The sequence below is a fragment of the Salpingoeca rosetta genome (assembly GCF_000188695.1).
Source record: "Salpingoeca rosetta unplaced genomic scaffold supercont1.40, whole genome shotgun sequence".
NCBI classification, from domain to species: domain Eukaryota; class Choanoflagellata; order Craspedida; family Salpingoecidae; genus Salpingoeca; species Salpingoeca rosetta.
Window position 1 is genome coordinate 17,980 of NW_004754894.1, and position 25,092 is coordinate 43,071.

General features: G+C 57.1%; 8 protein-coding genes across 8 annotated transcripts in view; 2 read left to right on the top strand and 6 right to left on the bottom strand.

Moving 5' to 3' along the window:
- PTSG_10942 (uncharacterized protein) overlaps positions 1-737 on the bottom strand; it is a 4,003-nt gene extending 3,266 nt beyond the window's left edge. The window contains exons 1-2 of the mRNA XM_004987811.1: positions 370-737; positions 53-120 (exon numbers count right to left, since the gene is read on the bottom strand). Of these exons, the coding sequence (XP_004987868.1) occupies positions 53-120; positions 370-447 (146 nt within the window). The 5' untranslated portion in view covers positions 448-737. The remainder of the gene's footprint in view (positions 1-52; positions 121-369) is intronic.
- Positions 738-1,490: 753 nt separating this feature from the next.
- PTSG_10943 (pyridoxine/pyridoxamine 5'-phosphate oxidase) lies at positions 1,491-2,546 on the bottom strand (the record flags this gene model as incomplete). Its single annotated transcript, XM_004987812.1, has 2 exons — positions 1,491-1,760; positions 2,055-2,546. 2 exons carry the CDS (start codon positions 2,544-2,546, stop codon positions 1,491-1,493), a joined length of 762 nt encoding a protein of 253 aa, XP_004987869.1.
- A 191-nt stretch (positions 2,547-2,737) lies between these two features.
- On the top strand, positions 2,738-6,211 carry PTSG_10944 (sphingosine-1-phosphate lyase 1). Its single transcript, XM_004987813.1, has 5 exons — positions 2,738-3,549; positions 3,896-4,067; positions 4,317-4,628; positions 4,919-5,244; positions 5,517-6,211. The coding sequence occupies exons 1-5, from the start codon at positions 2,848-2,850 to the stop codon at positions 5,649-5,651; spliced, it is 1,647 nt and encodes a 548-aa protein (XP_004987870.1). The 5' UTR covers positions 2,738-2,847; the 3' UTR covers positions 5,652-6,211.
- A 210-nt stretch (positions 6,212-6,421) lies between these two features.
- Positions 6,422-13,148, bottom strand: PTSG_10945 (ligase III; the record flags this gene model as incomplete). Its single annotated transcript, XM_004987814.1, has 14 exons — positions 6,422-6,661; positions 6,965-7,883; positions 8,042-8,169; positions 8,422-8,649; positions 8,931-9,029; positions 9,223-9,267; positions 9,489-9,619; positions 9,829-9,961; positions 10,149-10,271; positions 10,470-10,866; positions 11,056-11,257; positions 11,474-11,574; positions 11,884-12,270; positions 12,541-13,148. The coding sequence occupies 14 exons, from the start codon at positions 13,146-13,148 to the stop codon at positions 6,422-6,424; spliced, it is 3,741 nt and encodes a 1,246-aa protein (XP_004987871.1).
- A 213-nt stretch (positions 13,149-13,361) lies between these two features.
- Positions 13,362-14,392, bottom strand: PTSG_10946 (uncharacterized protein). Its single transcript, XM_004987815.1, has one exon. It carries the CDS (start codon positions 14,092-14,094, stop codon positions 13,552-13,554), a length of 543 nt encoding a protein of 180 aa, XP_004987872.1. The 5' UTR covers positions 14,095-14,392; the 3' UTR covers positions 13,362-13,551.
- A 343-nt stretch (positions 14,393-14,735) lies between these two features.
- PTSG_13126 (Glrp1 protein) lies at positions 14,736-19,217 on the bottom strand (the record flags this gene model as incomplete). The annotated part of the gene is made up of 3 exons (XM_004987816.1): positions 14,736-16,904; positions 17,035-17,374; positions 17,422-19,217. The coding sequence occupies 3 exons, from the start codon at positions 19,215-19,217 to the stop codon at positions 14,736-14,738; spliced, it is 4,305 nt and encodes a 1,434-aa protein (XP_004987873.1).
- A 455-nt stretch (positions 19,218-19,672) lies between these two features.
- On the bottom strand, positions 19,673-24,143 carry PTSG_10947 (uncharacterized protein). The gene is made up of 11 exons (XM_004987817.1): positions 24,003-24,143; positions 23,614-23,869; positions 23,216-23,373; positions 22,913-23,015; positions 22,080-22,189; positions 21,596-21,869; positions 21,309-21,461; positions 20,940-21,112; positions 20,451-20,705; positions 20,065-20,283; positions 19,673-19,873 (listed from the first exon to the last, which is right to left on the bottom strand). Exons 1-11 carry the CDS (start codon positions 24,078-24,080, stop codon positions 19,847-19,849), a joined length of 1,806 nt encoding a protein of 601 aa, XP_004987874.1. The 5' UTR covers positions 24,081-24,143; the 3' UTR covers positions 19,673-19,846.
- Positions 24,144-24,525: 382 nt separating this feature from the next.
- PTSG_10948 (RNA binding domain-containing protein) overlaps positions 24,526-25,092 on the top strand; it is a gene marked incomplete at its 5' end in the record, with an annotated part of 1,792 nt that continues 1,225 nt past the window's right edge. The window contains 2 exons of the mRNA XM_004987818.1: positions 24,526-24,677; positions 24,861-24,993. Of these exons, the coding sequence (XP_004987875.1) occupies positions 24,526-24,677; positions 24,861-24,993 (285 nt within the window). The remainder of the gene's footprint in view (positions 24,678-24,860; positions 24,994-25,092) is intronic.

Consider the following 25,092-nt stretch of genomic DNA (forward strand, 5'->3'; position numbering starts at 1 on the left):
TAGCATGAGTTCATGCGAGCGCTTTGTGCGAGCGCATGGCTCCATGCGTTACCTGACGGTCGCCTCGTCGCCCTCCGCGGACGGCGATCCCACATACTTGACGCGGTACTTCAGGGATACCTGCGACAGGTGTGAGGAGAAAGGGCGGGAGGGTTGTGGAGTGAGGACGCGCGCAAAGGTGCGTGGTCGCGCTCGAGTGTGGATGCCTCTGTGTGCATGTATGGGTGCATGTGTGTGTGCATGTGTGTGTGCATGTGTGTGTGCATGTGTGTGCATGTGTGTGCATGTGCATGTGTGCATGTGTGTGTGTGCATGTGTGTGTGTGTGTGCTTGTCAAGGAACACAGGTGTGCGAGAAAACAGCACCAACCTCCAGCAAGAGAGATCTATCCTTGGCATTGAGCCGTGACGGAAGGTCTGACTCGTCTGCACGCGAGTCCATCTGCATCTTGCCGACGTGGCTGCGTGCTGTGCTGTGCTGTGATGTTGTGTTGGATATGTGCGTGTGTATCTGCTGAGTTGTGTGGTGTGTGGCGTGCTCTGTTGTGTCTCTGGCGGTTGGTGCCTACGAAGGAGCGAGGAGGGAAGGAAGGGAGGATGAACGCGACGATGAACGCGGCTTCCTGGTGCAGGTGGGTGGGCTGGGTGCGCTGTTGTCGCAGTCTGCTGTTTCCAGTTTGGTTTTTCTTCTTGCTTGTCTTGCTTCCTCTTGTTTGTTTGTGTGCACACCCAACCGCAAATTTGAAAGTGAAAATTGCCCAAGCACCTCAGCGCTGCACCCCAAGCAAGCGAATACAGAGAAAGAGAGAAAGAAGAAGTCTGTCTGTCCTGTAGCTCTTGGCTGCCTCCCTGCCTCCCTTCCTTCTCCTGTCCTATGATGCGGTGTGTTGGGTGTGAGGATGCACGTGTGACATGCGGGATGGCAGTAGAGCTTAGGTGTAGATTGGGGGGAACGAAGGGGAAGATGGTGATTCAGTTGTTCTTCCTTCCTTCTTGCGATGTGATCCAGTGACTCCAGAGATCAAGTGGTGTTAGGGTGTTGGTTTGTTCTTGTTTCCTTGTTTCGGGTTGCTGCAGGGTTTTCTGGACAAGCTGTCGGGGGCCATCATGCTCTCGCGCGAGCGCAGTCACCCAGCTCTCAAGGCGCCAGAAGTACGACAACAGGACAACATCACAACCTTATCCAGTTATCCGCAGACGTGTCGAAGTGTACGCAGCATCACGTCCAAGGCGTTTAAAATGGTCAGATTACATTTTACATATGAATGTCGCATCACACAATTCTATCCGACAGGTCAATTATTCGGCAAAGGGCAGAGGGGCACGCTGTACAAACATAAGGCAAGCACCTCAAAGCAGCCTCGAAAGCAGCGCAACAATGCGCGCACACACAACACAACAAACGGGCGAATCCACTATCTCCCTCCTCTTCCTTCCTCCTTTCTTTTTGGCCCCTTTTGTTGCGCATGCGAGCAAGCAATTTGCACTGGATCAAGGGTAGAGAGCCTCCTTGGTGAAAGCAGGGGAGGCCACGTCTTCAGTGTCGCCGTCGGTCGAAGGGGGCGCGTCAGTGGTGGTGCAACGCGTGTAGCGGATGCGGTCGTGCAGACGGCTCGGCTGGCCCTGCCAGAACTCGATCCAGAGAGGCCGCACGATGAAACCGCCCCAGTGCGCGGGACGGCGAGGAACATAGCGGCCTTCTGCGCACTCGGCCATCAGTCGCTGATACTCCTCGTTCAGCTCCCTCCTACTGTGCAGCGGCTGCAGAAGCCAGCGCATGCCGTGCGCGGGGTGTGAGTGAGTGAGTGTGTGTATTTGTAAGTGTGTGTGTGTGTGTGTGTGTGTGTGTGTGTGTGTGTGTGTGTGGGTGGCCGTTTGTGCAACATGTGTGCGTGTGTGGGTGTGCGTGTGACTCTGGGCTTCAAGAGAGCTACAGAGGTGCACGTGTCAGCCAAGGCAACAAAAGCAGAGCGACAAAGAAGAGCAGCAGAGAGACGGTAGGACAGAACACACACACACACACACAACACACACACACACACACAGTCCCTGCACCTTGCTCTGAGTGGAGATGATGGCGCCAATCTGACTGCCAATGGGCCGGCTTTCAAAGTACTCGTCAGATTCAGCGTCGGGGACCCGTTCCACCTGGCCGTGCACACGCACGGAGCGGCTGAGCGACTGCCACCAGAACACCAGGGTTGCGCGCGGGTTTCCCGTGAGCTCCCTCCCCTTCTGCGAGTCGTAGTTGGTGAAGAAGCGGAAGCCGCGCTTGTCCACGCCCTTGAGCAGCACCATGCGTGCGTTAGGCACGCCGTCCTCGTCTGCCGTGGCCAGCGTCATGGCGTTTGGCTCATTCTCCTCCGCCTCCACGGCGTCTTGCAACCACAGCTTGAACTGCTTCAGCGGGTCCTCATGCAGGCTAGCTGCGCTCACGGGCTCTCCCTTGTACACGCGTCGCATCCCCGTCACATGTTTCCCCACATCCAAACCCGTCGTGACACGTGCCTTCTCATCCTCACCACTGCCAGCCACTTCAACATCCATGCTGTGTGTATGTGTGTATGTATGTGTGCGAGTGTGTGTATGTGTGTATGTGTATGAGAGAGAGAGAGAGAAGAGAGAGAGAGAGAGAGAGTGTGTGTGTGTGTGTGTGTGTGTGTTGCAATGTTGCTTGTTGTCGGCTGGAGCGCAATTTGAGAAGTTTTGTGAACATCTTCATACAATCGTCCTCAATTCACACACAAACAAGGCACTGACCAACAACAACCACCAAACCAAGGTTGTTCGTCGTTCTCCATCTCATCGTCGATCCGATCACATCACCACTCACACAGCAACAACAACGATGGGACTGTGTGGGATTGTCAGCTGCGTGGCTTACGTGGTCACTGCGCTGTTTGTGACGGCGCTGGTGCGCACGTATGTCAAGGCCGGTGCGCAGGCGGCGACGGCGCAGTTCATCGCCGCCCTGCGAGCAGCCATCCCCGGCCTGAACGCCATCCTGGCCTTTGTCATCGCGCGTGAAGCACATGACGCCGTGGGCAAGCTCATGCCAAAGTCCGGCGACGGCGACGACGGCGCGGAAAAGAAGGCCATCTCGGAGCGCGTCACCCTGCCGGAGAAGGGCGTTCCCGTGGAGGAACTGCTCGAGCGCATGCGGGAGCTGAAGAACAAGGACGCCGACGCAGACCATGGGCGCCTCTTTGCCCTTGTGTACACCACGGAGAAGGACAAGCACATGCAGGCCGTTCGCAAGGCACAGTCCATGTTCAAGGACAAGTATGGCCTTACGGATGAGTCCATGGACGCGTTTGTGACCCAGGCTTACAACATCTTCTCCCACGAGAACGGGCTCAACCCGGCCGCCTTCCCAAGCCTTCGCCTCTTTGAGACGGAGACGTGCAGCATGATTGCGGACATGTTGAACGGTGACGAAAACGTCGTTGGCAACCTCACCTCCGGCGGCACGGAGAGCATCCTCATGGCCGTCAAGACGTACCGCGATATGGCTCGCACCCTACGCCCAAGCATCACCGACCCGGAGATTGTGTGTTCACTGCTCTGTGTGCTGCGCTGTGGCGTGTGACCTGCGTGCACGTGTCTGTGTTTGTGTGTTTTATTTGCGTGCGTGCACGTGTGTGTCTGTGCTTGTGTGTGTGTGTGTGTGTGTGTCTGTGCTTGTGTGTGTGTGTGTGTGTGTGTTTGTGTGTTGTATTTGCGTGCATTGTATGTCTGTGCTTGTGTGTGTCTCAGTGTGCGTGTGCATGCAGCATGCATGCATGCATGCATGTATGTGTATGCTTGCGTGCATGTGCGTGCTGCTGGGTATGCGACTTCATCCTGTTGGCCAACATCCTAACCAGTGCATGCCACACGATTACAATCATTGGCAGGTGTGCCCCATCACGATCCACCCTGCGTTTCAGAAGGCCGGCGCGTACTTCAACGTGCGCATCGTGACAGTGCCCGTGGACAAGAACATGCGCGCAGATGTCAGCGCCATGGCCAAAGCCATCACCCACAACACCATCGCCCTTGCCGTCTCCGCCCCGCAGTACCCGCACGGTACTGCCAAGCCTACACTATGCTGCGTGCAAGTGTATGTGTGTTTGTGTGCATGTGTGTGCGTGTGCGAGCTGTGTGCATGTGTGTGTGTGTGTGCGAGCTGTGCGCAACGTGAACAGCATTTGCGCATCTGCATCACACTCCCTGCTCACGTGCTCACGCATGGCGTCCCTCTCACGCTCACACGTCCCTTTCCCCTCCACCCACCACTATGCCCTCCTCATTCCCTACAACCCCCCTCTCTTCCAGGCATTGTTGACCCTGTTGAGGCTGCTGGTGCGCTGGCGGAGGCACGCGGCCTGCCCCTGCACGTCGATGCGTGCTTTGGCGGCTTCATGCTGCCGTGGGTGGAGAAGCTCGGCTATAAGGTGCCCGTGTTTGACTTCCGCGTGAAAGCCGTCACCTCCATGTCTGCCGACATCCACAAGTACGGCTGGGGCGCCAAGGGCGCGTCGTGCGTGCTGTTCCGCAACAAGTCCATCCGTAAGCACATGATCTTCGCCTACTCCAAGTGGCCCGGTGGCCTCTTTGTCTCCCCAAGCATGGCCGGAACTCGCCCAGGTGCGTGTTTTTATGCGTGGATGTGTACTTTTGTGTGTGTGTGTGTGTGTGTGTGTGTGTGTGTGTGTGTGTGTGTGTGTGTGTGCACGTGTGCCTCTGTGTGTGCTTGTGTGCTTGTGTTGTGTGCATGTATGCACATGTGTGAGTGACAATGAAACAGGTTGTGTGTGTGGTTGTGTTCTCGTTGAGCAAGCGTGTGCGTGAATGTCAACTGTTCGTTATTGGGGCCCATGTAAGGTAACCACGATTACAACAACGACCACCAACACCATCACCATGACGTGCTGCAGGTGGCACAATTGCTGCCTCGTGGGCGGCCCTTAAAGCGCAGGGCAAGGACGGCTTCATGCGCATTGCCCGCGACACGATGACCACGACCACCAAGCTCATCACCGCCATCCGCGCCTTGGACGACCTCGACATTGTTGGCGAACCCAACATGACCGCCTTCGCCGTCATCTCCACCAACCCGAGCGTCGACATCCAGGCAGTGGCAGATGTGATGGAGAGCAAGAACTGGAAGGTTGAGCGGCAGCAGAACCCGACGTGCCTGCACTTCAGCATTATGCCGCACCACGCCAACGCCGCCGACGACCTCGTCCAGGCCCTCAAGGACGTGAGTTGGGAGGGAGCGGGGATTTGGGGTTGGCATGTGGGCGTGAGTGCGTCTGCATGCTGTGTGTGTGTGTGTGTTTGTGTGTTTGTGTATGTGTGTAAGTACGATGGACGTGTTTGTCTCTGTGACTACTGTTGCTGCTCCTTCCGAGAACAACCATGTCATGCTGCAGCAAGTCGCACGTCTCTCGTGCGTACATTCATCACTTCATGCATGAATGCTCACCGTCACAACCCCCCCTTCCACCGGTCAACGCACACACACACACACAGGCTGTGACGGCTGTGAAGAACCACGAGCTGTCCGCTGAGGGCGTTGCTGCGATGTACGGCATGGTGGAAAAGATGCCGGACAAGGGTCTCGTCACAGACTTCCTCAAGAACCTCATGAACGACATCTACTCGTAACTTGAGCCGCCACACAAGACAGAGAGGGGGGAGAGAAAGGGATGTTCCATTCTCCCTCTTTCGGGGGTTTTCCCCCTTTGTTGCCTTTGTTGGTGTTTTTCCTTTTATGGGGTTTTGCGCGTTGCTTTCATCCCTTGCTGCTGTCTGCGTCCCTTGTCTTGTCTGCGTCTTCGTTTTCTCATTCACACTCGATTGCATCTCCCCTAAACAACCGTTTTCCAACTCCATCGTTAATCAGCCTTCCTTCCTTCATGTTCCACCCCCCCCCCAGTCCCTCCGCTCGCTTTCATATCCTCTTCGTGTTCGTTCTCTCTGTTCCCGTTGATATATGGTTGTTCTCGCGTTGCCTGTCCCCCTTTCTCCTACATGTCCATTCATCTGTCTTGCTTGTGTCTTGTCTTCGTCTCCCCATTCACACACAACGGCGACTTGAAGGTGCGGTTTTACTACAACTGGGTGCCGTGACAGTGACGTTGCAAGCTTGCATGAACACCAACTACAAACATACAGCAGCCATCTTCTCGTCATGCACCTTCACCAAATATGCACAACGAATAGGGAACAGTTAACAGGCAGAGTGAGAGGAGGGGAGAAAGGGAATGCAGATTGAGAGACAGAAAGAGAGGGTGTGTGTGTGCGTGTGTGTTTGTGTGTGAGACAGAGGGAGCGAGAGAGAGAGAGAGAGAGAGAGAGAGAGAGAGATTCAGCAGGTGTGTGTGTGTGTGTGTGTGTGTGTGTGTGTGTGTGTGTGTCGCACGCGGATCGGCACGTCACAGCGCGTAGGAGCGTTCGGGCTGGCGCGTTCGCCGCTTGATTGAGTCCCACAGCCACTTCGCCGTGACGACACGCGCCCCCGTGCTGCTGGCCATGGACACGGCGCTCTTTGTTGCTGCATCCCACTTGTCCACATCAAGATCAGGCACAACCACGTGTGTCACATCACCGCCCATGGCATTCACCAACTCGGCCCCAAATGCAGTGCCGTACCGATACGCCTTGCTGTAGTCGGGCTGCACATGCAGTGGCGCGGGGTGAGAGAATGAGGTGAGGCAGGTGAGGACTAACACGGCAGCATCTTGAAGGGGAAGCGGGTCGCATGGCAATACGAAAAGCAGGGCAAGGAATGAAAAGCAAAGGAAAATGTACCACACGACCACACACGACCACACACGACCACACACGACCACACACGACCACACACACACACACACACACACACACACACACACACACACACACACACACACACACACACACACACACACACACACACACACACACACACACACACACACACACATATGCTCACGCACCACGGCGTCGGAGATGAAGCACGTCACTCCATGAAAGACATTCTTCAACGGGCCATCATCTGCTGTCGTCGCGTCGCCATTTTTGTTCTTCGCACCGCCTCGTCCCGCAACACCCGCCGCTTTTCCACTGTCACCATCATCACCACCACCACCACCACCACCAGCAGCAGCAGCAGCAGCAGTGGCAGCAGTGGCACCATCATCCACATCAGTGGCAGCGTCACCGCCAGCATCGCTACCCTCGTCCACTTCCTCATCATCGCTGTCCCGCCAGTCCTTGTCGCCCGGATGCGCGAACCGCGCCTTGTGCGCCGGGTTCTTCTGGTAGCACGACGCCCCATAGCGGCACTTGTCCCGCTTCCGTTCGCCGCGCGCGTGTGTGCGCGCAGGCACCCTGCCCTCGTCGTCCTCATCTTCGTCCATCTCCTCGCTGTCAATCTCATCAATATCGTCATCGTCCACCACATACTCATCATCATCGCCATCACCATCGTCATCCGGCACCACAAACCCGTCGTACTCGTAGTCATCGTCTTGGTCAAACGCCAACGCGTCCTTTCTGCCCGTTTTCTTCGTCGTCTTTCGCTTCCTCGTCCCACGTGCCGCCATCGCCGCCGCCGCTGCTGTTGTTGCTGTTGTTGCTGGTTTCTTCTTCGTTGTCGTTGATCCCTTGCCTGCAGCGCTGATCTTTGCTGTCTTGCTTGCAGGCTCACCGTCATCGTCCGCTTCCTCGCCATCGCCGCGCCGTGCGGTCTTGTCCTTCTTCATGAAAGACGGCGCTGGCGCAATGTCGGTGCGCTCTTTGGAAGTGTCATAGAGCTTCTTCAGCTCCTTCAGTGACGTGGCCGTCTGCCAGTCTTTGTCATCCCGAACTTTTGTCACGCGCGGGAACCTGATGGAAATGTTGTCCGCAGAATGGCTGTCGTGGCGTGGTGGTGTGGTATGTAAGTGTAATGTGCGTTGGTGATCAAGAGGAAGACCAAGACATTCCACCACCGCTGTAAGCTCACCGCCACTGCACCACCACCCCCGCACATCCCACATCATCAGTTCGACATCACAACACAACCAACCAACCTGGTTGACTCTGAAAACTCTGCGCCGGTGATTTCCCAGACGGGCGCTTTCTTTGGATCTGGAACGATGAAGTCGGGCACCAGGTCAGACTTGTTGATCACCAGCCACGACGGCACCTTGCTCGGGTCCTGGTGGCCGTGTGGATGTGCATCAATGTGAACGAAAGGGTGGGAAGGCAGCATGTGGAGAAGAGGGCAGGAGTCGACGTGTGCGAAGGAGGCGGGCCCGGAGAAACACACGAAACCGCAAAGCCACACGGAAGATGCACACGGAAATTCACACCCACACCCACGCACACACCCACCCACACACACACACCATACACACACACACACACACCCGCACACCATACACCCGCACACCCGCACACACATGCGTACCTTGCTGATCTTGATGACGTCGAGCTCGCGGTTGATCTTCTCCAGCGCGGCGTCCGTGTGCCCATTCCCGACTTTGCACACCGTTCGCCACTTGCCCTTGCTGTCCTGGCAGCCCATCAGAAACACGGACATGATGCCGCCCTTTGTGCCCGTGCCGTAATAGGCGCCCAGCACCACCAGGTCGGCGGTGTCCGCCAGCGCTCCTGCCTGGAGATAGTCCTTCTTCACCTAAAGTGGTTGGTCGTGCAGAAAGAGAAAGACAGAGAAAGAGAGAGAGAGAGAGAGAGAGAGAGAGAGAGAGAGAGAGTGTGTGTGTGTGTGTGTGTGTGTGTGTGTGGGGGGGGGGGGGTGGGATGTGGTGATATGTGACATGGGCATTGTTTGGGCATTGTGTGATGCGATGAGTACAGAGAAATGCGGAGACGTGCGTGCAAAGGACAACACAACTGCAGTATCGTCAAACACGATCATCCAACAACAAGTGCAAGCAACCAGTGAGAGCATCCCACCTTGAGCCAGCGCCGCTTTCCTGGCTGGTACGTGCTGTGGCGGTCCTTCAGCACGAGCCCTTCCAGCCCTTCAGACATGACGCGCTTCATCAGGCCAGCCTACAGCACATGTGCGTGTGTGTGTGTTTTGTTGCAAATCAGCGTGTGTCAAGAAAGATAAAACAAGCCGTATGAACATATGCACGGTAGCGCACACAACAACACACACTTACACATACACAACAACACACACTTACACATACACAACAACACACGCACACGTGCACAACAGCACATACAACAGCACACGCACCAGCTCTTCCTGGCTCTTGATGTGATACTTCTCGGAATACATGATCTGGCGTCACGGTGGGCAGGGAGAGAGGGGCTGTGAGCGCAGCAAAGACATTGTCAAGACCAACCAAAGCGTTTGGAAAGAAACACAAAGAGTCAACACTGACAGCGGAATATGCACACACAGACACACAGACACACACAGACACACACACAAACACACACAAACACAGACACAGACACACAGACACACACAAACACACACGCACATATACGCACACATACCTCGTGTTCGACTTCGACGACATTTGATTCGAGAAATTCCCTGCGTTCTCGGAGGGTCTTGTTCATGAGCGACTGGCCGTTGAAGTGGAGAATGTCAAAGATAAACAGACATGGCCGTGCCGTCTTGAACGCTGGCAGACACACACACACACACAAGTACACATGCACACACACACAAGTACACATGTACACATGCACACATATGCAGGCATGGGTGGTGAGTGTATCGGTTGAGAAAGCAGCAGGGTCGACTGCAAGTGTAGATCACCCTTAGCACGCACGCACGTTGCGGCACAACACAAGGTAAACCCCCATTGCAAAATCATGCTTGCAGGCACACCTTTCTTCTTGTGGATGCCGAGAGTGCCGAATGGCAGCGGCTTGCCCGTGCTCGTGTCGACCATCAGCACCTCTGCATCCAGAATCATCGTGTCGCCGTGTGGGCACGCCTGCTTCACGGAGTCCTTGAAGAACTGCAAACGTGTGTTTGAGGGGGAGGGGGCGACAGAGAAAGGGGTGAGCGGGGGGTGTGTGTGTGTGTGTGTATGTGTGTGTGTGTGTGTGTGTGTGTGTGTGTGTGTGTGTGTGTGTGTGTGTGTGTGTGTGTGTGTGTGTATCATTAATGGGGTGTGAGTCTCGTCGTGCACTCGGCCAACGCACCGTAATCTTGTGGTCCGACACAGGCTTCAGGCTGCGACTGAAAAACTCAAAGCGATCCCCGCGCTTGTGCACTTGCACGCGCTCCCCATCGTATTTGATCTCCGCATAGATGCCATTGGGGCACTGCCACGAGCATGAGGGCGTGGTGTGGTGTGTATGTGTGTGTGTGGGCATGTGTGTGTGCGTGTGCGTGTGCGTGGATGAATACAGAAGCAAAGCAGACGAAAGCGACGGAGCAGGCGAACATGCCATGTCAGCTGCACTACGCATCAACATCAACTACAACTACGCCCCCCCCCCCAAACACACACACACACACACCTTTGAGAATGCGCGCTCGTATGTCCTGCAGGCTTCGGCCAGCATGGGTTTGACGGCGGTCATCAGCGACGCGCGCACGCTCAAATCTTTGCTGAGCTTGCCACCCTTTTTTGTGGCCTGAATGCGGTTGATGAGCGCCTTGAGACTGTGCGACGCCTGCCACGCCTCGTACGCACGTGGATGCAGGGCAGAGAGAATGTGCTTTGGCCCCGCGAACGTGCGGAGATCATGCTTCATGCTGCGAAGAATAAAGCGCACGTCATTGACGGTGCATTTGGGCAGCAGCTTGCGGAACTCGGCCGTCTGCGCATCGATGGTTGTCAGCCCTTCCATGCGGCGAAGAAAGTTCTCCACCTCCGCAAGCGTCAGCGTGCTCTTCTCCTTGGGCGGAATGCGCCTGTTGCGGTGGTTGTCGCGGTCGTGTCATGAACACCAACAGAAGGGGCGCACAGAGCACAAGCATACATACATGCACACACGCACATACACACACAAGCACAACCGCACACATGCATACACGCACACATGCACACACACACGCACAAGCACAACCGCACACACGCACACCACAAACGCACACACGCACTTGTTCTTTGCGAAGAATGTGGCGCATGTCTCGGGGCAGTCGCCCTTGTCAAGATCGGCCGTCATGGCGGCAGCGTCACAGCCGAGGAGATTGCTGAACACACGCACAAACGCCTTGTCCTTCATGTTGTACACGCGCTTTGGGTTGCGGGGCAGCAGCAGCCGGATCACCAGATACAGGTCGCCCTTGAACCCGTCGCCTGCTCACATGTAAACATGCGTGCGTGCGTGCGTGTGTGTGTGTGTGTGTGTGTGTGTGTGTGTGTGTGTGTGTGTGTGTGTGTGTGTGTGTGTGTGTGTGTGTGTGTGTACGTGTGAGGATGAGGAGGGAACGTTCAAGGAGTCAACCCCACACGCTGCATGAAGCGTTACACACACACACACATGCATACACATACATGCACACGCACACCACGCACCCGAGTTGCCCTTGGTGATGTACTGGCGAACGGCGTCTGTCTTGTCGTTGTACGATGGGCGCGCGGCAATGCGGTTGCACAGGTCGCAGAAGTTGGCAAAGCTGTCATCGGGGCCCCCATCCCCCGTGCTCACGTACACGGCCTTGGTGTGGTCGCCCTCGTCATCGTCGTCGTCATCACCAGCATCCCCAGCGAGCGCGCGGGCAAGTGGGCCACCGTCTCCCTTCACCCGCGTCGCCGACGATCCAGCGCGCGCCCCTCGCGTGGAAATGCTCGTGACATCTTCATCACCACCACCACCACCACCAGCACGGGCCTCGTCCTCCTCGTCGCTGTCACCTGGCCCGATGATGGCGGCTGCAACGGTGACGGTGGCCCGCGCTTTCGTGCCCGTGGCGTCCGCAGTCGACGTGGTGGCGGATGAGGACGACAGGTCGCGTGCGGCGCCGGCTGCTGGGCGGGACGTGGTTGTTGATGTGGCCGTGGCGCCCGTCGTGTCCTTGCGCAGGCCCATGGTGCCACCGCGGAAGGACAGCGTGGCCTGGGCGGTCTTCTTTGGGCTGCCGGTGATTGGCGACACGGGCCCAGCCGCCGCCGACGGGGCTGCCTTTTTGCCAGCGGCAGCCGCCTTTGTCTTTGTCTTTGTCTTCTTCTTGGCCTGCTGCTCCGCGTATGCGGTGACAAAGTCGTCGATGGCCTTCTTGACGCTGCGACGGTCGTCCTCACTCAGCGAATAGAATCCTTCCAGGTCCGCCGGATCCTCCAGCTTTGTTGTTGTGGCGCGTGACCTCATTTGCCTACCAAAAGGGGCGGGGGAGGGTGTTGTTGTTGCAAGCCGTGCCATGAACAAACCAGAATGCACCACTGCACTTGCTATTTGTCCTGGCGGCGCCAATAGGGGACACACACACGCACACACACACACACACACACACACACACACACACACACACACACACACACACACACACACACACACACACACACACACACGCACACACACACACACACACACACACGCACACACACACACGCGCACACACACACACACACATCACTGAACGTACGCCTTGAAGAAACAGGGGACGTGAAACCAGGAGGTCATGGTAGCGTCGTCGGAAAAGGCGCTTGGGGTGACCTTGCCGATGCGAAGGACATCCTTGTCAATCTTCTGCTTGCATTCCTTGCAGCCTGAGCGCCCCGTCTTGGCGCCTTCAATCTGGAATGTTGTGGATGACATGATGCCAGCGGCAATTGACAAGGGTGACCCTGTGCTTGCTGGGTGGCAGAGGACGCTGTTGGGCCTCGCAGTGATGTGCGAGAACTGAAAGCTGCGGGCTGCAGTCAAGGCACGCTGCGCTTGTACGGCTGTTGCTGTTGTTGCTGTTGTTGCTGTTATCTCTGTTGTCGATTGTGCTCTTGAGTGCTGTGCACTGGAGTTGAAGCGAGCAAAGGGGCTTGCGTCGTGGACGCGGCCGTTGCAGGCGCTGCTCCGTGTTCTTGCTTCACAGCCCTTATTGTTTGTGTTGCTGTTGTTACTGCTTCTTGTGGCGTAGCGGATGCCTCGTCTGATGATGATACCCTTGCTGTTGCTGCTGCTGCTGCTGCTGCTGCTGCCGCGAAGAAGAAGGAAGGCGTGCCTCAAACCAGCTGCTGCTGTTCCAGCAACCAACATGCGCGCTCACGCAATGAAGGCACACACGTGTCGTGTTGTGTGTGTGTTGTGTTGAGTGTGTGTGTGTTTGGATGTGCTCTGCGATGGGACGTGATGGGATAAATGAGGCAAGGTGCGTGTTGGAACAGTGGTGCTTTGCTTCGCTTGTGTTGCCTGTCTTGGCTTGTTGCTTGTTCGTTGATCGTTGTTGCTGATGTCAGCAGTTTTCAGTTAGGGGTGACACACACAAGGATATGAAAGCAGACAGAGAACTGCGTTTTTGGAGGGATAAGAAGCAAGCAAGCAAGTCGGCGAGTTGAGAGAAGCAACCACACACACACACACACACACACACACACACACACACACACACACACACACACACACACACACACACACAAGCGCGCAGTTTGTGTCAATTGTGTCACTTGGCGTGCCGGGCGCGGCGCTCGGCACGGTGGCTTTGGACTTCCTCTTCCAGCTTCTGCTCGATTTCTTCCGACTCATCCTCTTCCTCCTCGTCGCTGGTGAGGCGGCCGCGTCGAGCCCTGCGCCGCTCCAGGCGCTCGGCATACTGCCTGTTGAAGTCCTTGAGTGTCTGCTCGAGCTTGTGGCGCTCCTTGGGGTCCAGGTCGTCAAACCCTTCCAGGTCGCTCGTCTCCCGCACCTTGGGGGTGTACTCGCGGGAGCGGAGCTGGCGCGTGATGAAGCACGGCACGTGGAACCACCACGTCGTGTCGTAGGCTGGAGTTTCGCCAGAGTACCGGCTCGGCGCCATGATGCCGATGCGTGTCTCGCCCCGGTCAATCGTGTCCTTGCACCGGCGGCACGTCGACCGGCTCGACTTTGCGGGCTCAACCAAAACGCGCGTCTCCTTCTTCTCCTCCGGCTTGATCAGCGGCTCCTCCTGCGTCGCCTTCTCCTTCCCTGCCCTGCCATGCGCAGGCGGTATCACGGCCATCGACATGGTGCGCGGTCGGTCGGCTGGTTGGTTGGTTGGGCGTCAAAGTCTTGCGTGGGGTCCTGCGGGCCGTCTGGGTGTCTTGCTGGTTTGAGAAAAAAATGAACGGCGATGGAGGCACGACAGAGACAGAAGAACGACTGCTGCGAATGGTGTGTGGGGATCACATCATGGCAAGTTCTCGCCTTGCTTCACTTGCTTGCCTTGCTTGAGCGTTGGCGAAGCAACACGCATCGTGATGAAGGTGAGGCTCCATGTTGCTTGAGACTGATCATGGCGAAATGTGTTTGTTTGTGTGTTTCCAACACCAATTAATTTATGGCGTCGCTTTGCGCAAAGTGAGTGCCGCGGCGTATTCGAATCATGTGTGTGTGTGTGTGCGCGCGCGCGCGTCTGTGTGTGTGTGTGTGTGTGTGTGTGTGTGTGTGTGTGTGTGTCTGTTCTGTTCTTCTGTTGTACCAGACACCCGAGACACCAATACGCCTCTTCCGTTTGGCCTTCTTCCCTCCCTTCCTTCAGCCCTTCAGCCGTTTAATTCGTAGTTCCACCAGCCATGTAGTTCAATTTCAACAAACATGTACAGCAAGAGAAGAGAGAACCAAACAAAACGCAACGAACACGCAAGAAAACTACACACACACACAAGCTCATTCGCGCGGGGAGGATGTCATTTGTTGTAACAGTGCAATGGCCTGTGCAAGGCGCTCGTCCATCTGCCGCACTTGTCCACGAACAGAGGTAATCTCGCGTGCCATCTGCGCACGCAGGTCGCTCAGCTCTGACGCCACTTTCCCTTCAACGCCCTCCACCTTGTCTGCCACCTCCTTCTTGAGCGCGTGCAGCACGCCCTGCCACTGCACGCTGCCACCGTCACGGCCAACGCCGCTGCCCTTGGGCACGAGCACGTGCAGCCACATGGGGAAGCGTCGCACATCCATCTTCTCCTCCTGCGTCAGCCACGCGTCCTGCTCCCGCAAGATGCGTGCGCGCAGCAGCTGGAACTCAATGTCTGCGCGGTCCTGGATGCGCTCGTACGAGTCCGACATGAGCGCAATCAGCAGGTTCAGCAGCACGACGGGGACCAGCACCATGGAGATGACAAACAGGATGCGCAGCAGCACCACGTAGTCTCCGTCAAAGGTGTCCAGCTCAAAGTCCGCCAGCAGCAGCATGTTGAACATGAGCAGCAAGCCGTTGGCCGGGTCACCCAGTCCTTCCACCGGCAGCGTGGTATCATCAACAAGCAGCAGCCGGAACGACGTCCACCCAGCCACGATGCTGATGCCAAGCACCAACAGGAAGTAGCGCATGTCGAAGCAGATGGCCAGGATCATGCGCACCAGCGGGCCGGTCGACTGGAACGGCTGCAGGTAGTACAGCAAGCCGTACCACCGCAGGTACACCGCAAGCGCTAAGAACGCGCGCGCATGGTGCCACCCAGCAAAGTACGTGCCCAGCACCACAAACACTAGTACCACATTTGTCACGTCCAGCCAGTTCCAAAAGTCGAGCCAGTAGCCGTGCACCAGCCGTGACTGCCGCACCTCCTGCACCATGTCCACGCCAGCCAGCACGCCCAGCACCAGCATGATCACCACCGACACCACATCGCTGCCGTTGCTGTTGCTGTTGTCGGCTGCACCCAGCAGTTGGGCCACGTCCTTGCCGCTGGTGTTGAAGACAAAGGTGAGGGTGGTGATAAGCGCGACAGAGAGCATGTACCATGCCGCCTCCCACAGGAACTGGCGCTGCCCGCTCGTCTGCCACTTGTACTGGATGACGGCGCGAACGATGAAGCTGCCAAACAGCTCCGCATCGCCCGTGTCCACCAGCGTCTCAAGCAGGCTGGAGCCGTCTGGGAGGAAACCGGCAGCACGTGCTAGTGGCACGATCCGTGCCTCTGTCAGCGTGGGCGCTGCATTGGCGTCTTCAAGCTGCGCCAGGTCGCCAGACTCACGCAGCCGCTTCCACAGCAGCTTGTCGCTGGTGACGGCGTTGGTGCCCGTGACAATCAACTGCGAGGGTGGCAGGCGCGTCTCCTGGTGGTTGTACCCGCTGTCCGTGGTGACGCGCACCAGGCCCAGGCTGTCCAGGAACTCGGCAGCGACAGACGGGAAGCGCTTGACCAGCAGCAGCGTGTCTTCCGTGAGCGTGGGCACGAGGTCGATGTTCAGGGCAAAGTAGTCGCCCTCCTCTCGCGTGCGCAGCACAGCAGCATCGCGCCGGCGCGCCAGGGAGGCAACTGCGCCCGTCACCACTTTCACCATCTCAATGTCGCGCGAGTGCGTGATGGCGGTGTTGAGCATGGAGGGCCGGTGCACGAGCTGCACGCGCGGTTCGTCGCCATGTAGCAGCGCCTTGACTTGCTCGATGCGGCTGGAGGACGCTGCCAGCCACGAACCAACCGTCATATCCGGCAGCTGCGACCGCCACGCACCAGGCGGTGTGGCCACGGCTGCTTTGATGCGCAGCGGCACGAGCGCAGTGAGCGGCGCCTTGTTGGAAGGGTGCAGGTTGTCGATGTTGCTGCTGTCTGTCGGCAAGCTGTATGGGTTGACGGCGGGCCACACTGCCCACAGGGCCACCTTCGCGTGTGCACGGGTTGCTCCGTAGCCACTGACGGTGAGCAGCCGCTTGCCGCACACCACCACCCTGGATGCGTTGTCATCCGCTGTCAGCAGCTTGGTGATGCTGCCAGACTTGACATCGCACGCCACAACGGGGCTGTTCATGGTGACAGCAAACACGACGTCGCAGTCGCGTGCGAACACCAGCGTGTGGGCGTTGCCAACGTTGAACTGCTTCACAACCACCGGCTGTTGTGATCGGTGACACGAGACCACAAACACGTGCTGCCTGTTGCTGACAGCCAGCAGCGTGTGGGTCGGGTGTGCAGCCAAGCACGTGAAGTTGGTGCTGGTGCTCTTCTTCTTGAACATCTCAGACAGGGATACAATCTGATGCAAGGTGCTGGCAGGGTTGCCGTTGTTGTTGTTGTTGTTGTTGTTGTTGTTGTTGTTGTTGTTGTTGTTGTTGTTGTTGTTGTTGTTGTTGTTGTTGTTGTTGTTGTTGTTGTTGTTGTTGTTGTTGTTGTTGTTGTTGTTGTTGTTGTTGTTGTTGTTGTTGTTGTTGTTGTTGTTGTTGTTGTTGTTGTTGTTGTTGTTGTCGCCATTGCTGCTGGTCGTGTCGGTGCTGGTTGGCGTGGTGGCAGCTTTCATCGAAGCTGTGGTGCTGGTCGTGGCTGTACTGGCGTTGTCGCTGGCGTTGTCGCTGGCGTTGGTGCCACCTTTGCCCGCGTGCGTGTTGTTGCCCTCAGCGTTGCTGTCCTCGGACGCCTGCGGGCTGTCGAGGGAGAAGAGCTGCAGTGTTCCGTCCAAGTACGTGGCATGGCCAAAGACAAACGACCTGTTATCTGGAAGCCAGGCCACAAACTTCTGGCCCTCGTGGTACGCGCCAGAGCGGTAGGCCTGCGTTTTGGCGATGCACACCGGAACGCCAGCGCCGCGTGTACTGACGGAGGTGATGTCCCACACGCACAGCTCGGCCTTTGTGGTTGCAGTGAACAAGAGCTTGCCGTCAGCGGATGCGCGCATGATTGAAATGGCGCAGTCGCTGCCGTTGCCGCTGCTGGTGTTGTCGGTGTTGGAGTTGTTGGGGTTGTTGGAGTCGCTTGTGTTGGCGTTGTTTACGTTCCATTCGGCAACGCGCGTGGACGGGAGGCCGAGTCGCCACGCGCTGACGGTGGTGCTGTTGGAGGCGTTAGTGATGAACAGCGTCGGGGTGATCACAACAAACCCGTGGCGCTGGTAGCGGTTGTGGAACTGCGTCATGTCGACGCTTGCCTCACGGCGCATGTCGGGTGGCTTGTAGAGGTCGATGGTGTGGTCCTTGGCGCTGTCCACGACAACCCACGCTGTGCCGTCCGAGGCCGCCTTGCATGTGGTTGCGTCGCTCGGAAACTGCTCTTCGTACACCAGCGTGCGCTGCTCCTCCTGCACGCCAATGCCGCAGACGTGCACACCGAGCTTGGTGACGAAGACGACGTGTTTTGCATCTGGGGTGCAGGCAATGTCCTCGCAGAAGACGTCGTGGCGCTCGCCGATGGGCAGCTGCTGCTTCATCTCGTACGTGTGCAGGTCCCAGATGTAGGCGCCGGTGCGCTGGCACGTGGCGAGGGTACGGCCGTCCGGGGTGACGCTGATGTGCTTGAGGGTGTCCTCGAAGATGAAGTTGCTGTGTTGGAGCGCCACCAGGTACTCGGGCTGGCCCATGTCCCACACGTGCACGGTGCCGTCTTCGCTGCCGCTGCAGAACCGCCGCGGGTGGCCTGGCACGCTGCACACGTCCACGACGCACGGCTGCTTTTCCGCAAAGGTGTACACGTGACGCAGAGATCCGAGGTGAAACACACGGCCACCGAAGCCGCGCGCCTGCGCACCAACAACGAGGTGCACCTCGTCGGAGGTCAGGCACAGGCAAGCGATGCTCTTGTTGGGCGAAGCAGACCAGTTGGCGACAAAGGCCTGCGCCTTCTGGTCCCAGACATGCACGCCGTTGTTAGTTGTGCCGAGCACGATGAGGGCGCGACTGGGCACGAAGAGACCGTGGTTGGCGGTGGCTGGCAAAGCACGCGCACCCTTGCGCTTCGAAGAGGATGCTTGCTCGGCCGCGTCCTCGTCCTCGGACGTGGGCTGTGGAATGTCCAGGGTGTGCGTGCGCGTCTTGGTTTCCACGTCGCATACAAAGGCCTTTGTTCCTTGCCCAATGAGCATCTGCTTGCCGTCCTTGGACACTGCCAGGACCTTGGCCTGTGGCGGCTCCTGGCGTGGGTGTGGCGCGGCGAAGTGGCCAAAGGCTGCGTCGTCGTCCTCGTCCTCCTCCTCTGGTTCGGGCGGGGGCAGATCGATGACGCTTGTGAGGTTGATCTCCTCCGTCTCGTGCGTGCGGAGGTGAACGCGATGCATGTAGCAGCTTTGCTGTGCGCCACAGAACGCGTACTCGCCGTCCTCGCTGACGCAGAACACCCGATCGAGCCGCATCTTCACCCGCACGATCCCGGCGCGTGGGGCAGCGGGTGCGCCAGCGTGCTGGGCGTTGCTGGTGGCTCTTGGCAGCTGCTTCATCTCCATCTCCGCTGGCTCTTCATGCATCACACACGGGGGTGGCACGCTGGGAAATGTGCCGCGTTGGCGGTGTGGCTGCGCGTGGCTGCGTGTGGCTGCGCGTGGCTGCGTGTGGCTGCGTGTGGCTGCGTGTGGCTGCGTGTGGCTGCGCGTGGCTGTTGTTACAAGGAGACAAGAGCGTGTTGGAAGGGGCGGGTGGCAGTGAAAGGTGGTGGGCGTGCTTGACAACAGCGACAAAATGAAAAAACACACCGGCATTTCAAGCGCGTTTGTCAGGCAGGACGCCAGTGACTTGCGCGTGTTGTGTGTGCGTGCATGTGTGCGTGCATGTGTTGTTGTTGTCGTGGACACTGTGTTGTTTGTGGCGTGAAGCATGGTCAGGGCTTTTGCAGTTGCTGTGTGTTGCCGACCAACACAAGCCTTGTGTCACGCACACACGCACACACGCACACATGCTGTCTTTCGTCCATTGTTTAAGGGGAAGGAAAAGACAAACTGAGGCAATCAAGCGGGAAGCAGTTAAGGTAGAACAGACAGGTGCTTGCGTTGCTTTCGCCTTTGTGTGTGTGTGTGTGTGTGTGTGTGTGTGTGTGTGCGTGTGTGTGTGTGCAGTTTGAGGGTTTCAACAGCCTCACTCAACCGTAGAGGTTGATTTGTTGGATCTGCATCGCAAGGGAAGTGAGGGATGTGGTGAGGTGGGCAGTGTGAGTGGACGTAGGGATGGTTGGAGAAGAGGGGGAGGGGAGGTGATAATCACACAGAAAAGCACACAGAAAAGCACACAGCCACAGATACAGACAGCCAGACAGACAAACAAACAAGCAAACAGACACACACACACACACACACGCACCAGGTGGGCGGCCTCGTCGACGTAGTTGACTGGGGATGCGTCGACGACGGAGACGCGCACGCGGGTGTCGTCCTGGTACGTGTCAGCCTTTGCGCGGCACTTGAAACGCCACGTGCGGAACTGTGCATCGGCAATCTTCTTGGAGAAGGCGGCCTCGTCATTCTCCATCAGATGGCCAAGCTCCTGCGACGTCGAATCAAGCAACTTCTCAGCAGACTCCTGCAATGGATGGGAAGGAGGTGTGTGTGCGCGCGTGTGCGTGTGTCTGTGTGTGTTGATGGCACAGCACGGCCATTATGCATGCAGGAGCAACACGAACTCATTGCACATGCGCAGCTACAACACACGAAACACACACACACGCAAACATACAAAAGTGCGCCCACCTGGAATGCGGTGACCCAGGTCTGGCCTGTGGCGTCTGCAATGCTCATGGAGGTCATGAGGCGCCACTTGAAGTTGGGGTAGGACTTGTTGCACTTTTCGCACCGGTACTCCTCCGGACCGTTCTCAATCACCTTCTTGTTGCACGAGTCGGACGGGCACGCGCGGTACATGCAGTTGTCCTTCTTGATGTATGTCACCGTGGCCACCGCCATAAAGTACTCTGGCTTCCCGTCAATCATGCCAATCTGGTCGTCCTGCAATGGTAAAAAGGAGGACGAGGGGCAACGAAGTAAGGGGAGGTGTTTGGCGATGTGTTGCGTGATTAAAGGGAGGGGGCGGGCGGGATGGGGATGGTAGATGCGATATCCCCGTTGCAAACACACACACACACACACACACACACACACACACACACACACACACACACACACACACACACACACACACACACACACACACACACACACACACACACAATCACACGCTACCTTGATCTGGGAGAGGAGGATGCGGGTTGTGTTGCCGCCGGCGTTGCGGACGGTGAGGGGCTTTGCCTCGACGGTGGCGCCCTCCATATCGTACCAGCCCTTGAGGCTGTGTGCCTCATCGTTGTCCGGGTTGATGTACATGGTGCTCGATTGCGACACGGACAGCGACCGGCCTGCGACAGTGATGGAAGGCGGGAAGGCAAAGTTGTGTGTGTTGGGGGGGGGGAGCGGCGGGTGAGGTTGCATGGAACGTTGACGAGAAGGAGGAGAGGCGAGGAGGAGGAGAGGCGAGCACACAGACACATACACACGTACACAGACACACACACCCACACACACACAGACACGAGACGCAAAGCGGCATCGTACCGTTGTAGTCTGAGACGCGTGCGGCCTTGATGGCAAGGACGGCGCCAACAACACCGCCGTTCTTCTCAAAGTCCTCTGCGTCCTGTCCCCACAGCGTGCACGTCATGCTCAGGCCGTCCCGGTCAAGCAGCGTAATGTCCCGCTTCGTCAGCTCTGCACGAGGTGTTTGTGTGGGGGGGGGCATGTGTGAGTGTAGTCAGGAGGATGAAAGTGTGCGTCAAGCACACGCAAACACGCAAACACGCAAACACGCAAACAATTCAACCAACCAACACACACGAACGCACCTCGTCCCGTAGCCTTTGTGATGATGGTGTCTGCGTCGTTGATACTGTGGCAAACGGCGAGGACGTCGGCAAAGACGTTGGACTCGCGGGAGACCGGGGTGTTCTCCAGCTCGCGAAACGACTTGAAGTCAAACTTCTGTTGCGGGATGACGTTGTCTGCAGACATGTCCAGTGTGACCCGGGTGTCCGACTCAAACTGCATCTCGTACTCGTTGTTGAGCTGGTTGAACCGCTTGTTCGCCGGCTTGATCTTGCCTCCCTGGATCACGTAGCACTGCCAACCGCGTTGTTGTTGTGTTGTTGTGTTGTTGTGAGTGAGTGCGGGTGTGTTGTGAGTGTGTGCGTGTGTGTGTGTGCGTTTGTGAGTGTGGGTGAGTGTGAGTGTGAGCGAGTTGGACGCGTTGTTCAAACAAGGGAAATGAAGAGTGGCATGCACCCGGTCAACATAGACACCTGCACAACCCACAGACACACACCCGCACACCTTGCCGACTTCGAAGACTGGGTGGAGGCTGTCACAGACGTCGTTGAAGCCCGTGGCGCGAATCTCGCCGCTGTCATCAATCAGATCCACCGAGAACAGTCGGCCAGACCCTGAACGTTGCGCGCGTGCGAGAGAGAGAGAGAGAGAGAGAGAGAGAGAGAGAGAGAGAGAGAGAGAGAGAGACGAGAGAGAGAGAGAGAGAGAGAGAGAGAGAGAGAGAGAGAGAGAGAGAGAGAGAGAGAGAGGAGGGAGGGGAGGGAGCAGTGTAACACATTCTAAAGGGTTCTGACCTTCCGTAGTCGACGTTCTTCGGACCCCTCGAACCGTAGGTAATCGGATGACAGCCTGGGTCGAGTGGTAAGAACGTTGGCGTCAATTGCCGGTGCGATCATTCTATGACCCAATACGATTCCGCTTTTGCACACACATCCAGCACGCTGCTTGCAGAACGCCTCGTGGGTAGGCTTTATCCGCATCGTCTCGCAATTGGGGGAATTTTAGACACCTTTGATTTATTTTCCCTTCTTCTGCCGGGAACTTATGTGGTCGGTTTGTAGGCCAGGGCAGCGCAGCTCTCACTGATCGGGAATCAGAGTACAGGAATTGTCGAACATGGCATCAACGAACCCCTTCATCGGGAGGCGGAATATCAAGGAGTCTACTGCGTTACTGGCCAAGGACGACATCTTTCTTTCGCCCAGCTCCTGTGATCTGGGAGGGAATAATAAGCAACCCCGAGGGGGGGGGGCACAGGATGGGGGCGATGGTGTCAACGTTCAAGCACACAAAACACACGAAACACACGTACACACGCGCGCGCATGCATGGCGCACCTCGCTGGTTGTTCCATGTGCGAACGTTTGACTTGCTGGCCACGCGCGCGCGAATGGTCCAGCGATGCAGGTACGGGTGCAGGCTCATGATGGGTGAATACGCCTGCAAATGTGTGTGTGTTTACGTGTGTGTTTGCGTGTGTGTTTGCGTTGGGGGGGGTATACACGATAAGAAGAGGAAGCAAACAGCAGCAACAATGCGAGAAGGAGTCAAGGCAGTGACAAACAACAAGAGCATCAACATCAACCGCTTCCGTTCCCCTCCTCCTCCTCCTCATCCTGATCCAGGCTCCTGACCCTTACCCCGGAAGATGCCGCTGCCATGGAAGGCATGGCGGGCTTTGGTGGGGACTTGTATGGGTTTTCTGTTTTGACGGGGGCCGCAGGGCGGGATGCTGTTGCAGCGGAGGGCGCGGGCGCGGGGGCAGGCTTCCTCTTCTCACCCAAGCCAACAGGGTCGCCTGAAGCCACAGCACAAGGCACAATTGAAGTGAGTGAAAGGAAGCAGAAAGGCAGGTTCGAGAAGCGGGGGAAACACAGATGCGCACCTGCACAAACACACAAGGGTACACGAACATGAACCCACGGACACACCCTCAACACATGCACACGCACACCCTACGGACACATACACCGTCAACAAACACACGCACACCCTCAACACACGCACACACGAGAACGCACACACATCACAAACGCACCGATGACGGAGCCGAGGTCCTTTGCGACCACCTCTGCCTGCAGCACGATGATGATGGTGCGGTCCTGCACTGTGTTGGCCATGAACTTTTTGAGGCGAATGGCGCCATTCTTGACGACCTCCTCGTTGACGATCATGGGGTTGAGCTGCGTCGCCAGCATGGCAGAGTTGTGCTTGTTGGTGCCATCGGAGATGGTCAAGCGAAACCGGTCCGCCTTCTGACCCTTGGAGTCTCCAGGAGAGATCTTCTTGATGGTCTGCAAAGCCCGACGGCGACGGCGACAACGTGAGTGTGGAAGGAAGGAAGGAAGGAAGGTCAGCAATGGACAACGCGAGCACGCAACGAGAGACGTGGACGACGCTGGCGGCAACACACACACACGCACGCACCAGGATCTGAACAACTGGGTCCTCTGGCCCTTCATCGCGCATGATCGCCGCGACGGCATTGGGTGTCAACACATCCATCGTCTGCTTGTTCTGTATCCGGTGGTGGTGCGTTGCTTGCTGCTTGTGTGTTTTGGCGCGAAACTGAATGTGGCTGGCGCCCACAGCACAAACACGAACAAACACGATTTTTTCTCTGCATTTTGTGGTGTTGCGCAGGACTAATGTGAACGACAGCGACAGAGCAGCCGACAAGCAAAGATGAAGTGGGTTTGTGTGTGTGTGTGTGTGTGTGTGTGTGTGTGTGTGTGTGTGTGTGTGTGTGTGTGTGTGTGTGTGTGTGTGTGTGTGTGTGTGTGTGTGTGTGTGTGTGTGTGTCCGTGTGTGTGAGTGAGTGTGTGTGTCCGTGTGTGTGTCCGTGTGTGTGTCCGTGTGTGTGTGTGTGTCCGTGTGTGTCTGCCTATCTCCCCCCCCCTCTCTCTCTCTCTGTCTGTCTCACTTAACGTGTCTCGGGTGGCCTTGCAGCATGACACGCGCGATTGAGCGCATCAACGAGAAGGAGCTCGCTGGTGCCACAAAGAAGTCATGGCATGACGACTACAAGGATTCCGCATACATTTTCATCGGCAACTTGGACTACCACCTCACGGAAGGCGACGTCCTCGCCGTCTTCTCACAGTGTGTACTTGCATTTGTTTGCTTGTGTGTGTGTGTGTGTGTGTGTGTGTGTGTGTGTGTGTGTGTGTGTGTGTGTGTGTGTGTGTGTGTGTGTGTTTGCTCTGGTCGTGTGTGCTTTGTGCGTGGTTCACTCAACCGTGGCTCTCACTGTTCATTATGCAATGATGTTACATGACACCGCAGGTATGGTGAACCAACAGATATCAACCTCGTGCGAGACAAGGTACGTGGTGTGAGACGTGGGAGCTTCTTCAGTCATGTGCGTGTTTCTGTGCGTGTCTGTCTGTCAGGGCACCTCTCTGCCTCTCTCTCCTCTGTCCCTCTGTCCCTCTCTCTCTCTCTCTCTCTCTCTCTCTCTCTCTCTCTCTCTCTCTCTCTCTCTCTCTCTCTCTCTCTCTCTCTCTCTCTCTCTCTC